At 55.9% G+C, this 15,361-nt stretch overlaps 1 protein-coding gene across 32 annotated transcripts in view; it reads right to left on the reverse strand.

Annotated features, from left to right (window-relative positions):
* NCOR2 (nuclear receptor corepressor 2) overlaps positions 1-15,361 on the reverse strand; it is a 238,508-nt gene that overhangs the window by 164,310 nt on the left and 58,837 nt on the right. For all 32 annotated transcript variants that reach the window (XM_031650908.1, XM_031650896.1, XM_031650907.1 and 29 more), the window contains one exon: positions 714-930. In XM_031650908.1, the coding sequence (XP_031506768.1) occupies positions 714-818 (105 nt within the window). In that variant the 5' untranslated portion in view covers positions 819-930. The remainder of the gene's footprint in view (positions 1-713; positions 931-15,361) is intronic.

The following is a 15,361-nucleotide window of genomic DNA, read 5'->3' on the forward strand; positions in this document are numbered from 1 at the left end:
CACCATGCAGTGAGAGAAGAGGCAGGAAATGGGGCCCCCGCTGGGAGGTGAGGCGGGGTGGGGTGCGGCTTAGGAGACCCGACCAGGGCACACACGTGGGCAGGCACCGAGGCCCACCTGCTTCCAGGACAGGCCATCTGCCCCGGCCACGGGGCGGGCTCCCCAAAGACACAGCCAGCACCCTGGACCCTCGTGTCAGGGAGGCAGAAACGCAACCTGTGCGGGGCCTCCTCATCTCAGAGCCTCAAGCCTCACCAAGGCGAATACACACGGGACGGGAGGACAGCAAGGAAGGGGAGCTGTGACCTATTAGGCCCCCTTGCCCCCCAGAAGTCACCCCAATCCTACCCAATCCTACCCAATCCTGCGGCAGCAGGGGAGCAGAGGTGAGGCTGGGCTGCAGGACAGTGAACACAGCAGGAGCTCCACATTCACGTGCCAATCCCACTGCCAGTCAAGAGAGGGCAGAGCCCCAGCTCAGCCTGGCCCCAGCCTCCATCTTCCCAGCTTTAAAATGGGAGCAAAGAGATTTTACCAGATGTTCTAGAAAAGGCTTCAGACACCAGGAGTCTCTGTGGAGGCCTCCCCTCTGCCCTGGGAGGCTCAGAGCCATGCGAGCCTGGCTCCCAGGAGAAAGGAAGGGGTGAAGACTCAGTGGAATGGAAAAAGAGTCTCAAAGGTAGCCCCAGGCACACATACGTGCACCCCCTTACCGTGTGCGTCCGGGCGATCTGCACTGGGTAGGAAAGGCTGTGGGGCGGGTAGCGGGGTTCAGTGGCCCTCCACGTCTGTGCCACAGGCTGTGTGGATCCCGACATGGTGGTGGGGGTCGGGGTGGCTCCCAGGCCCCGATAAGCTTTCTCTTAATCGCCACCAAGGATTAAAAGCCAGTCCTCGTCATCAGCTCACGGGCCACCCCGTCGCTGGCACCTGTGAGAAAACAAGAAAGGAAAAACAAGATCAGCCACGGGGCAGGCGGCTCCTCCGCACGTGCGTTCCCAAGTCGTTCCTGTGGTCCCATGAGGACATGCAGGCACCCAAGGGCCTGCCTGGATCCTCCTTCATCCACTGCCACACTCACCTGCTCTCCGGCAGCACCAGAAGACAGGCGTGGCGTTCAAGGTCCCTCCGAGTCATGCAAGCCACGCAAGGGACCAGAGGCCTCCTCCCCACCCAGGCCCTCACCACCACTCAGATGGCTCCCAGCCCCCCTCAGCCCACCCAACCTCACTCCATGGCCCCCCGGGTTTCTGAGTCACGGGGCAGAGTTCCCAGAAAGCACCTGTCCCAGGAGGGGCAGCCAGCAGGGACAGCACACACCGCTGAACCCGGCAGCAGGGGCCAGGGCCAGCTCGGGCGGGCCACAGGCCACAGCATGATCCGGGCAAGGCTGTGACCCTGTGCAGGAGGCTGATACCATGACATGGGGCAAGACTGATATGAGGTTAGCCAGACGCAAGCTGGGAGGTGGGATTAGGACACAGAGGGCTACGCCAGGAAGAGCCAAGGGCAGAATGACAGTCAGTCAGGTCCTGCAGCCTAGGGATAGGTGCCCCAAACGGCTCCTGGGGCAGATACTGGCGCCTTCCATGGGAGAGGATCTACTCATGACCATGCCAGAGGAGTAACACGAGGCAGGCTGGCAGCTTCACAGATGGAAAAACAGCCCCACAGAGAAGACACGGCCCAGCCAGGGACCCACAGCGGCCCCTACTCCGAAGCTGCCTTCGCTAGGAAACCCCTAAGCCCCCCCCCCCCCCAACAAGGCTTCTCCCCTTCCTCTGCCAGCCACAGCTCCACGCCACCTGCTGGGCTTACAACAGGGTCCCATCCCAGACCAAGGCCCCCTCCACACTCTCTCTGAACCAGCCCCTCAGAAAAGGTGTGTCCATTGGGTCCTGCCTCATGCAAATCCCTCTCTGGCACCCCCACAACTGCACACCCCCTGCCCCAGAGCTGAGGGAAATGCACCCTGGCACAGGGACCCAGCGCCTGGATGTGGGCCTCCACGGCGGAGGACTGAGGCTGCATTATACAAGGTCAGGGGTCAGGAGGGGAAACAGTATACCTAGCCCTGCAATTTCATCAGAACACCCCCTCCCCCGACCTGAAGAGGGTGACCGTCCTCCAAGCAGGCATGCCCTGGAGGCCTCATGTGGAGGGGCAATGGGAGGAAGGTTAAGGTTGGGGGCCCTGACTGCCTCCCAGGCCCCACCCCCTCTCTCATTAGTGTAGACTTGACCCTTCCTCCCTCCCCAGGCTCCAGGGATGGTCATGTGACCTGGTCGTGGCCAATCAGAGTCCTACACGCTCCTGGGCCAGCGACTGGCTCAGGGATGAGCCTATGACTCAATAGGAGTCAATGAGAATCTGCCTTGAGACTTTTGATGCTGGAATCAGGAGAAAGCTGCTCTCTGCCGGGGATCTAAGCTGGGAATGAAAGCCTGGAGCTCTGGGGGCCACTATGCAGCAGGAGCCTGCCTGAGATCCACACCCACCCGCAGGAAGGCAGGGCAAAAGGGCAGGTTGTGTCCGATGGTGGCCGGAGGCAGGTCGAAGCCTGCTCACTTCCTTAGGGGAGCCAGGGCGCTCCTTCTGCGCGTTTTGTCTTTGGCAGCCCAAGCTGGGTTTCTGTCACGTGCCACCAAGAGTTTGGGCTCACACAGAGAAAGAAGGAGTCGCAGAGGAGGCGACCCTTCGACTGGCTGCTGTCCATCCTTCAAACACAGAAAAGCCAAGGAATTCCAGAGCCAAGACTGACACATCTACCACCACCTCAGTCCTGCCTGCGTGGGCTTTCCCAGCCCCGAGACAAGATGTACGGCGCAATTCCCGTGAACATGGGAACACGTCCCGCTCCACCATCGCTAAGCTGCGTGGCCTTGGGTAAGTCACTTGCCCTCTCTGAACCTCCAAACACGCAGTGTTCCCTAAACATCAGATATTCATGTGCCACTTTTGCATAGGGACTTTGGTGTAGAGATTACCCAGGCCGCAGCCATCTAGCCCCAGGCCTGTCACTTTCATTTAGTTAGGCATAATTTAAAGAGAAGCGTATTATCAGCATGGATATATGGAAACCAGTACTATGTGGAATAAATAGGAAGGCATCAGAATCACAAATGCACTACTGAAGATGTCTGTGCATATTCCGACTGCCTAAGTTCTCCTGCGAGGACCCCAGGAAAGGCCAGGTGGCGGAGAGGAGTCACTCAGCAGCGCCCAGCACACAGTAAGTGCTCAGCAAACCAGAACTCCCAGTACTACTGTCACCAGGACTGTCAATGATACAGCTGCAGCCCAGTCACCAGTGACGCTATGATGGGGAGGCAAGGCACAGCTAGCCCTGCCCGGCCCCAAGAGCAATGAGACATCCTTTCTGCAGCCGGAAACAAGAGTCTGGCCCTGCGAGAGAGGACAGCTGTGGCCACCGAGACCCAGCCCTGTTCTAAAATTCTTTTTGCTAGAGCTCCGCTCAAAGTCTGCAGACTCTGCTCATCTCATGCAGCAAAGTAAATTCGATTCCCTTCTCTCTAGGTGTTAAACAGCTCCCGGTCTCCCGGAGGAGATGAGGCCATCACTTCTGCAGGGTGCTGTTCCCGAGGTCTGCCCCTCTTCCAAGGGCACCACGGGCCACTTCTAAATTGCGATTGGATTTTGAGTTGCACAAGGTGGCCGAGAGGTCTCATTTACTACAGCTTTTCTTTCCCCCTTTGCCCAGTGAGATGCTGCCTGGGGGTGACAGGCCCCTGACACACACCACGGTGCACACGGGCACCAGAGACCAGGCAGGGTGACACCTTCCTAAAGCACCCCGCGGCTGGCTGGCTTTCCAGTGCCTGGGATTTACATAGTGCCCGCCCCGGAGCATGGGGTTGGAACCTCGGCCCCTCACCTACCAAGGGGTTCTCCCACCAGCCCCCCGCCCAGCGTCCTCACATGCCAGTGGGGCTGAACAGGGAATGACTCCAGTAACCTCGTGCCACCCTCACTCACCACGAGCTTAGGAAACCCAGTTTCCAACCCCTCCTGACCTGAGCCACGTTTCCTGCCAACTTGAAAAAAAACAAATGTTAGGGAAACGGTTTGGCGGTTCCTCAAAAATTTAAACATAGAATAACCATATGACCCACCAATTCCATTCCCAGGCATCCACCCAAAAGAACTGGAAACAGGGACTCAAACAAAACATGGTATGCACGTTCATGGCAACAGAATTCACAGTAGCCAAAAGGCAGACCCAGCAAAAATTCCAGTCCATCCGTACGATGGAGTATTACTCAGCCATAAAGAGGGACGAAGGATGACTGAGCGCTACACCATGCGTAACCAGAAAATGTTATGCTGAACCAAAGAGGCCAGACACAAAAGGCCATGTACTGCATGACTCCATGTGTATGAAATGTGCAGAACAGGTACATCCGCTGAGGCAGAAAGGAGACTGGTGGCTACCAGGAGGGCAGGGTGAGGCAGGAACGGGGCCTGTTAACGGGTACAGGATTTTATAGGGCAGTGATGCAAAAGTTTTGAAACTTGACAGAGGAGGCAGGTGCACAGCACTGCAAATAGGGAAAAAAATAAGCTTTGACTTTTCATCAGCAGGTTTGGAAGTGAATGCCAAAAAAAATGATGACATCGTTTCCTCAAAGATGGGAGCAGGAGAGGATGAGGGAGCCTCTCCAGGGTCTCCAGGATCTGGTCCTGGCCAAAGGAGGTTCTGAGGATGGATCCGGGCGGAAGCGGGAATTCAGACACACATGCCCCATGTCACCGCTGGGTCTGGCTGCGGTGGGGTCAGAAAGGGTGGGCGGCATTCATTTATTTACAGACACTCTGGGGTCTCTGCTGAGCCCCAGGCTAGCTCTGGGGACTTCATGTGAACCCGGCAGGATCCAGGCCCTGGAGGGTCTCAGGCCAGGGACTCTGCCCAGCCCTGGGGAGAGCCGGGGGATATGAGGAAGAAGAACTTCCAGAGGGTGAAGGAGAGGGGATGGAGAGCACTCTAGCAGGAGGCGCCACTGAGCAAGAGCAGGGAGGTGAGCGCCAGCGGTGGAGGCTGAGCACAGGCCCAGGGGTGAGCACAGGCGCAGGGTGGGGGGTGAGCGCAGGCCCAGGGATGAGCCAGGGCCTGGGGGTGAGCACAGGTGCCATTTATGTTTGAGAAATTCATTGAGTGAATATGGGGGGAGGTGGGGACAGAGTCACTCAGGGCCCCATGGGCCTGGGTAAGGATGGATTTTGTTCTCAGGGCAGTGGGGAGCCACAGAAGGTGGTTGAGGGGGAGAGTAAAGGGTCAGAGTGTTTTACGAGCAGGCACTGCGGTGAGCAAGAGTGGATCAGGGAGACCTGGGGAGGCTCCAGCAAATGTCCAAGAGAGGGGACACTGGGGGATCAGGGCAATGGCGACAGAGAAGGGGAAATGGGCAGGTGAGTGAAAACTCAGGAGGGAGGCTGACTCTGCAGGTCGCGAATACAGCTTGCTGCAGGAGTCCTGCTCCACAGGCCCACTGTGAGGACCCTGTGCCTGTGGCATACCGAGAGGTGCCTGGGGAACAGCAGGTGTTCAGCCATGCAGAGTCAGCAGGATCAGACCTCCGAGAAGAACAAGACGGTGCCTGGGTGAGGTTAAGGGACTTGCAGATATCAGGTGGCCGGGATACCCAACGGGGACACCAAGGGCCCAAGCAGGCCTCTGCACATCCAAGCCACCAAGCACAGCCCCAGGGCCCCTGCTGGCCCCTGAACCAGCTGGAGGAGGGCTGCAGATCCCACACAGGCAGGCGGAGGGGCTCCCCATGCACAGCTGCAGGGGTCTGTCCCCGGGCCACGCCTGCCAGGAGGTAGCACACACAGAAGTGCCTCCTGCCCCCGCTGCAGTCTGCCGGGCAGCACCAGGAGCCAAGTGGGCCACATTCCCTGTTCCCTGCCGCTGCGGGCTTTGGTAAGGTTTCCAAATCCACAGCAGAAAGCTTGGGCCGTGAGCTCTGAATGGCCATCAGCCTTGCTTCCTGCTGGACCCAGAGCCCCTTCCAGTGCCTGGCACACAGTAGGGTGCACACTGAGTGACTGCCCAGCGGAGGTGCATGCCAGCAACACAGTGATGCCAGAAACCACCACACCTGTGTCCTCTTCCCACCTGGCCGGGCAGGGGCACCTTTCCGGGAGGCCCTGGAAGCTTCCATAGGGCCTCCCGCCCCTGCATTCCTCTCCAGCTCCAGCAGGATGAGGCCACACCGAGACACATTCCATAGATTTTCCGTGTCTTGGGCGGCCTGGTTCAGACCTGGGGAGGGTGGAATTACAGCCTCAGGGTGAGGGGGCAGGCGGGGGCTGGTGGAGGTGTGGGAGCTACGGGATGTGCCCTAAGCGCTCAGCCGCGGGCTGTGGGGAGGATGAAAGGCATGCGGGGGCTCTCTGCGCCACACGTGCCTCACATTTTCTGGGAACTAATGGGCGCTGACATTGGAAGAACCTGTGGCAGGTGGGGGAGCCTCAGGATTAAAAACCAGCATGCCAGGCAGAGCGCCCACGGCACATGCACACACACACACGCACACGCTCGACAGAACCCTCTGATACTCTGAGAAGCCCAACGCACAAAGCCCTCCTGGGGTGGGCGGAACCGCGGCGGGAACACAGGCCGTTCCTCCACTGTCCCACCCTGGCCCCCGCGCCTCCACTGCCCCACCCTGGCCTGGCGAAGACAGGCAGGCCTCGGGGGGCCCTGCAGCTCGGCCAGGTCGGCCTCATCGGCCTCCCTCACCGCTCAGCAGGTATTTGCTCCACTCACTGCGGAATAAGCCCCTATTGTGTGACAGCCATGGAGAGGCACGGCACCTGGCACACACCAGGCGTATTAGCTTCCTGGGCTGCACCGCCACAGGCTGCGTGGCTTCAAACAACAGAAATGAATTCTCTCACTGTTCTGGAGGCCTCAAGTGCAAATCCAGGTGTCACCAGGGCCCCACAGGGCCTCTGGAGGCTCTGGGGGAGGTCCTTCCTGCTTCCTTGCTCCTCCAGCTCTGGTGGTCCCCGGCAACCCCCGGTGTTCCCTGGCTTGTAGATGCGTCATGCCAATCTCTGCCTCTGTCTCCACGCGGCCTTTCTGCTGCATCTCCTGTCTCTGTGTCTCCCCTTCTTCTAAGGACACCAGTCATATTGGAGCTGGGGCCCTCCGTTATCCAGTTGTGACCTCATCTTAACTAATGAGATCTGCAAAGACCCTTTCCAAACAAGGCCGCACTCTTAGGTTCCAGGAGGACTATCCGTTAAGGGGGAACAGTACCTACTCCAGGAGGTGCTCCAGAAATCCTTGTTTTGTTCACTGCTGTATCCCCAGAGCCCAGCACACAGTAGGCATCTAATACATATTGACTAAACAAAACCACTGCAGCCAGCCCGGCCGGAGGAGAAGCTGGCCCGGGGGAACTCTGGGACAGCAGTTCTGGGATGTGCGCATGAGACGCTGCCGAGCGCCAGCTCCACGGGTCGGGCTGTGGACACCTTGCGTGTTTACTTTCTGGCATGCAGTAAACATTGGGGAACCGGCCAAGTATCTGATGGCCGCCTTCAGCAGGACTCCTGGCGCAGAACGGACGCTCGGGAATCCAGCTCTGGAGCGAGTCCTGAGATGCGGAAAGCCGGTGGGACGTGGCAAGGGTGCACCTCGCCCAGCCCGGTCCAGAGAGGACGCCACAGCCAAGGCAGAAGGGGGCGAAGAGAGAGCTCCTGCTGCCCGGCCTGGTGGCTTGCTCTGTCCACCACTATTTATTAAGCACCTACTGTGTGAAAGGTGCTGGGGATCCCAAATCCCCCGCCTTGTGAAGCTGCCATTCCAGCAGGCAAGACGGGAGTAAGAGAACGGCAGAAGGTGTTAGCACTATGGAGAAAAACAGAACCAAGAGGAGGCGGGCAGGGAATGGGGGTCCATTTTGAAAGTGGGCAGTCAGGGGTGCGTCACCAGAGGTGCCTTTTATGTAAAGGTGTGGGGGAGAGGAGGGAGTCCACACAGCAGGCACAGCAGGTGCAAAGGCCCGGAGGCAGGACCCAGCCTGCTGTGTGAGGATGGCAGGGAGGCCTGGATGGGGAGAGTGGGGTGAGCGAGGGCATGTGAGGTCACTCTTTCTAGCTATAGCCAGAAAGCTGGAGTGGTCACTCTGAGCGGGGTGGAAGGACACAGCTGTTGCACTTTAAGCAAGGCTGACGTGCGGTCTCCCATGGCAAGCCTGCCTCTGGCATCTCTGTGTTCAAAGGACACTGTGGCTGCCCCTCTGTCGAGGAGCACTGGGCATAGGTAAAAGGGTCCCGTAACCCTGAGTGATTACAGTCACGATCGTCAGGGCCCTAGAGAAACAGGCCTCCGCCCATGCACAGCGGCAGGCCTGCAGGAATGAGGCCAGACTCCTTGGCCCTCATTTGGCAGAAAGGTCATTCCGCTCCCTTAGGAGGAGCCAGGTACCCAACCCCAGCCTGTCATTGGCTCTGCCGGAGGGGTTGAGGGTCAAATACTAAGAGTTCAACCCCAGGTGCCACCCACAAGGTTACAGTCTGCCCTCAAGCTGAGACCAGGCAAGCCAAACCCATCCCCAACTCTGGTTTCTGACCCATTCTCATCAATTAGAGAATTATTTCAGCATCTGTTATGTGCAAACACTGTACAAGCACAGCTACAGCAGTGACCAAGTCAGACAAAAGGCCTGCCAGCGAGGGCCCACGTCCAGTGACAGGTCTGTCCCAGCTGGTAGACTCCCCACCGAGGTGCTCAGCAGGGGGTGGCTGGATGGAGGGAGAGGATGGAAGAGGAATAGAGATAGGAAGATGGAGGAGAAAGGAGGAAGGGAGGGAGGAAAGGAGGATGGATGGATGAATGCATGCATGCATAGAGAAAGGAGGGAGGGAGGAAAGGAGGAAGGAAAAAGAATAGATGAATAGATATAGATGAATGAATAGATAGATAGAATGAATGGAATCCCCATAGATGTTCTATAGGCGACGAATGAATGAATGGAAATGGAATGATGCGATGAATGGAATATTAGATAGATATAGGCAGATAGATAGACGAATAGATGAATAAACCATGAATGGAATAAAACCGGAAATAACTGGAATAAATGGGCAATGTCGGGTGAATAGATAGGCAAGATATAGATGGAATATAGACAGAATGGAAAAGAGCAGACCTTCTATAGATAGATAGATAAGATATGAACAAATAAAACCATTCTCAAATCCATATAGATAGATAGATAGATAGATAAGAGCGAAAGACAAATATATGAAAACCGATACATGAATGATTAATGATAAAATAGATAGATGGATCGATAGATGCGATACCATACTGGAATGGAATGATAAGATAGAATAGATAGATGAATGAATAAGATACATAGATAGATAATGTCTCTGAATGGAATGGAATGTCCTGGAATGGAATGGAATGAATGGAATGAATACATGGAAGAAATGAATGAATATAGATACGATAATCTAGGCCGATGATAGATGATGAATGAATAGGTAGTAGATGAATGATAGATAGATAGATAGATGCATGAATGAATGAATGCCATGAATGAATGATAGATAGATAGATATTAAGATAAGATACATGAATGAATGAATGAATAGATAGATACATAGATGAAGATGAATGAATGCATGAATGAAATGCATGTGAATGCATAGATGAATGATGAATGGATGAATGCATAGATGAATGCATGAATGAATGGATGGATACATGGATAGATGCATAGATGCATGAATGATATACATCGTATGAATAGGCACTCATGAATGCATGGATAGATACATACTGCATACACAGGCAATCACCGAATGAAATCAACTTAGCTGCTTCATTTTCCAGGGTTTTTCTGGTCTTACATTTCTAACCAAGCCCCAGGAGGCAAGCATACACTTCATCTACCCCACTATATTCCAAGCCCTCGCATTACCCACAACTCACGTGAGAACACAGAAAAACACTATTTACTCTCAAAAGAACTAGAAAACCCACACAACTTTACTCCTCAAACCCCCAGCCTACTGTAGTAAAAAGAAAACCTAAAGGAAAAGCTTTACCTCTCCAGTCCCAAACCCAGACTCAGCATGGGAGGGTCTCAACTCCCCCGAGTTCCCCACCTGGCACCACTTCTCCCTTTTCAGCACAAACCAGCACACCTTCCCCTGAGTTGGGTTTGAGGAGACAGGCTGAGAAGACTCCAGTCTGGGAATCCTCCTCCCTGACCCTGGGTAGATGTACAGGCTAGAGATATGTGGGCCAGGCTACAGCCAGAAAGCTGGGTTGGCCAGAGCCTGGAATGTCTCGTCAGGTCCCAGACTTGCTCCCTCTGGGCAGTTTCCTGGGACTTGCTTCCTTACCCCAGGGTCAGCTCAGCTAAGCCCCAGAGACCAGCTCTTATAAAGAGGGAATTCACAGGAAATTTGGAATGTCTGGCTTCTAACGAGGGCTGCTCACACATTGCGGGGTGGGAATGTCAGATGTGCAGTGCAGCCACTGTGGAAAACAGTCACTAGGTTAAACCCAGAATTACCCCATGACCCAGTGATGCCACTCCTAGCTACACACCCCCAAGGAACTGAAAACTGGTGACAAAACAAACAGAAAGGATTAGAATGCCCACAGCAGCACTATTTACATCAGCCAACGAGCAGAAACAACCCAAATGTCCACCTACTGACAAACAGATTAAACAAACGCAGGCTGTCCGTCAATGGACTCTGATTCAGCCAGGCAAAGGTAAGCGCTGACTCAGCGACAACACAGGTGAGCCCTGAAGACACGGCACAAAGGCAAAGAAGCCAGTCGAAACAGCCACGTACTGCATGATTCCATTTATTTCACAGGAGGGGCAGATTCCCAGGACAGAAGGAAGGCCCGTGGCCGCCAGGGGTTGTGGGGAGGGAGGACGGGGGAGTGACGGTTTAACGGGTATGGGGTTTCCTTCTGGGAGGATGAAAGTGTTTTGGAATTAGACAGAGGTGGTGATTGCACAACCTTGTGAATGTCCTAAATGCCAACTAATTGTTCACTTTAGTATAGCTGAAATGGTATCTTTTGTATGTATTTTACCACAAAATCGTTTGACAGGGGAAACTGAGGTTCCAGCCATGGCCGGCTGGAAGTGGGCAGAGGCTATCTACACCAGATGGGCTCGTCTTTCCCTATTCGCCACATCCCCTCCTAGTCAGCTACCTTTGTTTATATGCCCTGCCTGGCTGGTGGGACTCAACAGGGCAGGTTCAGTCTGTCTTCTCCTGAGCCTTCAGCTCCCACCTCCACTGTCACCTCCTTGGAACCTTCTCCCAACCCCAAGGGGGCCCCCCTGGTGTCATGGCCCGATCCCCCTGCCACTCCCATGGACCCGGTCCCCTGTCCCCAGCACCAGGCAGGTTTCCTCCTCGGCAGTTTTAGCCGCACCTGTAGGAGCAGGAGTCATGGAGGCTGTGGGCTGAGTCATGGCCCCTCAGTCACTGAAATGAGCAAGTGCTCTCTCAACCAAGCCACCTCTTGTGGAGACACTGCCATTCCAAAGGGCTTCCACATGCTGATCAATTCCAAATCCTAACTCCGCCACTTCCGAAGCTGTGTGACCTTGGGTGAGGTCCTGACCTCTCTGAGCTTCGCTTGGAAAGATTCACTGGACAAAAGAGCTACGAGAATCTCGGTGCAGTTCTTGGCCCACAGAAGAGCCCCCAGAAGGAGAACATGGCTGTTACTGCGGTCTGCTACGCCGGCCACTTGGGGGAAGGAGGGAGGTGATGGCGATGATGTTAACCAAGCCAGTCACCATGGCTATCCTCGCCTTGTCGACAGGAAAACTGAGTCTGGGAGGAGTCTGTGATTCTCAAGTGAGCTCAAATGCCCCAGCCTGTAACTCCTGTCTCCCCAATGCCACATCCTGCTCCTGCTTCCAGGGGCAACCAGGCCAGGTGCAAAACCCATCCCCAGCACCTGCCCCGTCTCTCCCCTCCCCTGGAGGTTCCTCAGCCACTGGGAAAGCCTCTATCATTCCCCACGCTCTGCTTCAAGCCCCCCAGCCTCCCCCATTCCTGCACCCCTTCACCCCAGGCACAGCAGGCCCCACCTCCACTCCAGGCCACATTTATCTCAGGTAAAGACCAGAGGCAGCAGACGCTCCGGTTCCCCTCATCAAACACAACTCGCCCCACTGAACAGATCAGAAAACTGACTTGCCTAAGGTCACAGGCAGGATACGTGTGCCCAAAGCCTGGTCCTCCCCATGGCCCTGCCAGCCCAGGCGCCGGCCCTCAGTGAACAGAAGGGAAGTGGCCTTGGTCGGAGCCTCCGAGGAGGCCCGTTACTGTTTCCAATTTAATTGGAGCGTTCCTGTCCGCTGGACGGCAGCCAGCTCGGCCCTGCTCCCCCGCCACAACGAGGTCTGCTCAAAATCACTTCCTCCTCCACTCCTTTTTTTTGTTTGTTTCCATTTAATTTTAAAAGGAAGAGAGGGAGATAAACCACAGCACGACAAACCCTCCCTGCACTCCAGGTTCCTGGGACTCCACCCGAGAAGCCCTGACGGGGAGCAGCCCTCCCAGCCTGGGTATTTCACAAACATTACGCCTGGTTCTGCCGCCTCTTCCTCATTAAGTTCCGGGCACCCCAGGAGGGACGTGTTTTCCATTAGACCCAGCTCCTCCATCTGGCCTTCCCGACAGCAATCTTCTCTGCAGAGGGAAGCGAGGAGGCAGAGAGGACGCTGGTGTCTGGGCGGTGGGGAGGGAGGTGCTGGCACCAGCTGTGTAACCTGGGCAAACCACTTAACCCCGCGCCCCTGGGGCTGTGGCTGTGGGAGGGAGGGAGGCCATGCTGGAGTGGGGCTCAGGGAGCTGGATGGCTGAGCTGGGGCTGGGCTCCTGGTCAGCACCTGGAGAGGTGGCCGGACCTGGGGTTTCTAAAGGATGGGGGCGGGGTTGGGGTCCTGGGTCTTCGTCCGTTTTGCTGCGTGGCCAGGAATGAACCAACAACCCCAGACTACCCGAAACACAGCTCCCAACGTTATGCTGAGTGACAGAAGCCAGCCACAGAAGGATAAACACTGTGTGATGCCACTTGTAGGAAGTGGCTAGAGTCACTGAATTCATAGAGACAAAAAGGAAAATGGTTGGGGCCAGGGGCTGGGGAAAGCGAGGAAGGGGGAGTTACTGTTTAACAGAGCGATTCAGTTGTGCCAAATGAAAAGTGCTGGAGATGGGTTGCTATACAATATCAATATTCTTAACACTACTGAATTACCTACTTAACACTGGCTGAAAGTAAATTTCACGTTATATGTATCTACCACAATTTAAAATTAAAACAAAACCTCCTCCAGGGAGGCCTCCCTGATTGCTAGTCAAGAGCTGTCAGCTGTGCTTGTGTTGTTCTGTGGTGGCCCCAAAGGTTCAGGCTGCCCGCATGAAAGGCAAAGTGTTGACAGCGGCCCTGGCACTCAGTAGGCCCTCAGAGCCAAGTGCAGCATGCGTCCAGGCCTTGTCTCTAGCCCACCTCACCTCAGGACCCCATGACGGCCATAGGGCATGGCTGGGCCTGCTAGGCGGTGACTTGCACCTCTGATCCCTCAGAAGTGCCCAGTAAGCTGAGCTGTCCCCTCACCAGCTGCCTCCAACCGAGATGGTCTCAAGGGACAATTAAAAGAGCCCGGGCCCAGGGAAGGGCTGACTGCTTCAGAGGGGCCCCTGGACCCCGAAACTCGAGGCCAGGCCCAGAGCCCCTCTCTCTGCCCGTCAGTCTGCAGTCTCTGTCCCACCCGCTCATGCCCATGCCCAGACCCCGAGTGTGAAGGCAGCCTCCCCAAGGTTCCCACCAACTTCCCTGCCTCCAACATCTGGCAAACACATCCACAGCTGTGCAGCTGCCGGAAACGCCTCCTCCCGCTTCTCCTCCATGCACGCAGGCCCTCAAGGATGGCTTTCTGAGGAATTTATGGGGTCGCCCCTAGTATTTCAGGGCAGATCCCCGGAGGCATCCACCACATGTGAATGAGGACAAATGTTTCTGCTGCTAAGAATAGCTGCGCCAGCAGCAGCGTCTACAGTGACGGAGCCCACCCACTCAACAAGGGCCCCCTCCTGCCTCCCCAACCCCTCCCAGCCCCCAGCAAGTGGCCAGGCTGGACAACAAAAGGCCTGGCTGGGAGGACCCCACTGCTGCCTGGGCTCCAGGCCAAGCGGGAAGAATCCACTTTACATCAGCTCGGTCCAATGCTCAGAAGTGGACGCATTCTGGGCCATTCAATTACCCCAGGGGCGCTGATCAATAAATGTCTGATGACGGGACAGTGATCAAGAACCCAAAAGGTCCTATGGCCCCTGCAGCCAGGAACTCAGACAGTAAACAAATGCTTCAGCGCCCAGCAGTGGCGACGGCTGAAGCTAAGCGCCTACCTGGGATCGGATGATCCACCCGAAGAAGGGCAGGGACAAAAAGCAAGAGGAGAGCTGTAGATACCCAAGACCCTGCCAGAACACAGGGGCCCAGGCAGGCACTGCGCCAAGGGGAGGGGCCCACAGGAAGGGGGTGACCGCAGCTCAGCCCCAGCCAACGCTGAGCAGAGGCTCAGGAATGTGGCCCCCAAACATTCCTGATGTTTCAGACCCTGCTGGAACACAGGGGGTCCATGGCGTCCAAATCTTTCCAGCAAAGCCAAGAAGCCCAATTTTGAGACATCTCTCAATATTTCTAAAAAAACACTGACTATAAAACCAACCCAATAAATCAGTCTGACACCCAAATACAGCCCAGGGGCTGCCAGGACGTGACCTGTGGCTTATGACGTGGTCACTGGAAGCCACGAGAGAGGAGAGGGAAGGCTGGGGAGCTGAAGTGGGGTGATGGGGGGACAGGAGGCAGAGCTCCATCAACGGCTTGGAGGGGGGACCCAAGAGGCCCCCAACTATTAAATATAACGGGAATGAAACTTACCCAGTGACTCATTGGCACCACCTCCTCCACCCCAATGGGACACAAACTGGCCATGAAAGGCTGGGCCAGGCAGGGACCCTGACCTGGCCCCATCTCCAACACAGGCAGCCAGACACAGTGTCTGCCCACCCGGCCCCACTCCGTGCGCACCACACCCCAATTTCCCTGGGCAACCACCCCCGCTGCACCCTCAGTCCTGGGGTCTCAGGGAGGCTGACCCTGCCCTCCAGCCAAAGTGGCACTGGCTTTGGTGGGGACGGGGTGGGGCTTAACTCTGAACTCTCAAGCTGAGGCAATAAAACTCATTCCCACGGTATTTGCTCGAATATTGGGAACAAGAAGCTGTCCTTCCACTGGGGCTACTGAACTGCAATTATTAGTCTC

This window comes from Papio anubis, chromosome 9 (genome assembly GCF_008728515.1).
Source record: "Papio anubis isolate 15944 chromosome 9, Panubis1.0, whole genome shotgun sequence".
Lineage (NCBI taxonomy): Eukaryota > Metazoa > Chordata > Mammalia > Primates > Cercopithecidae > Papio > Papio anubis.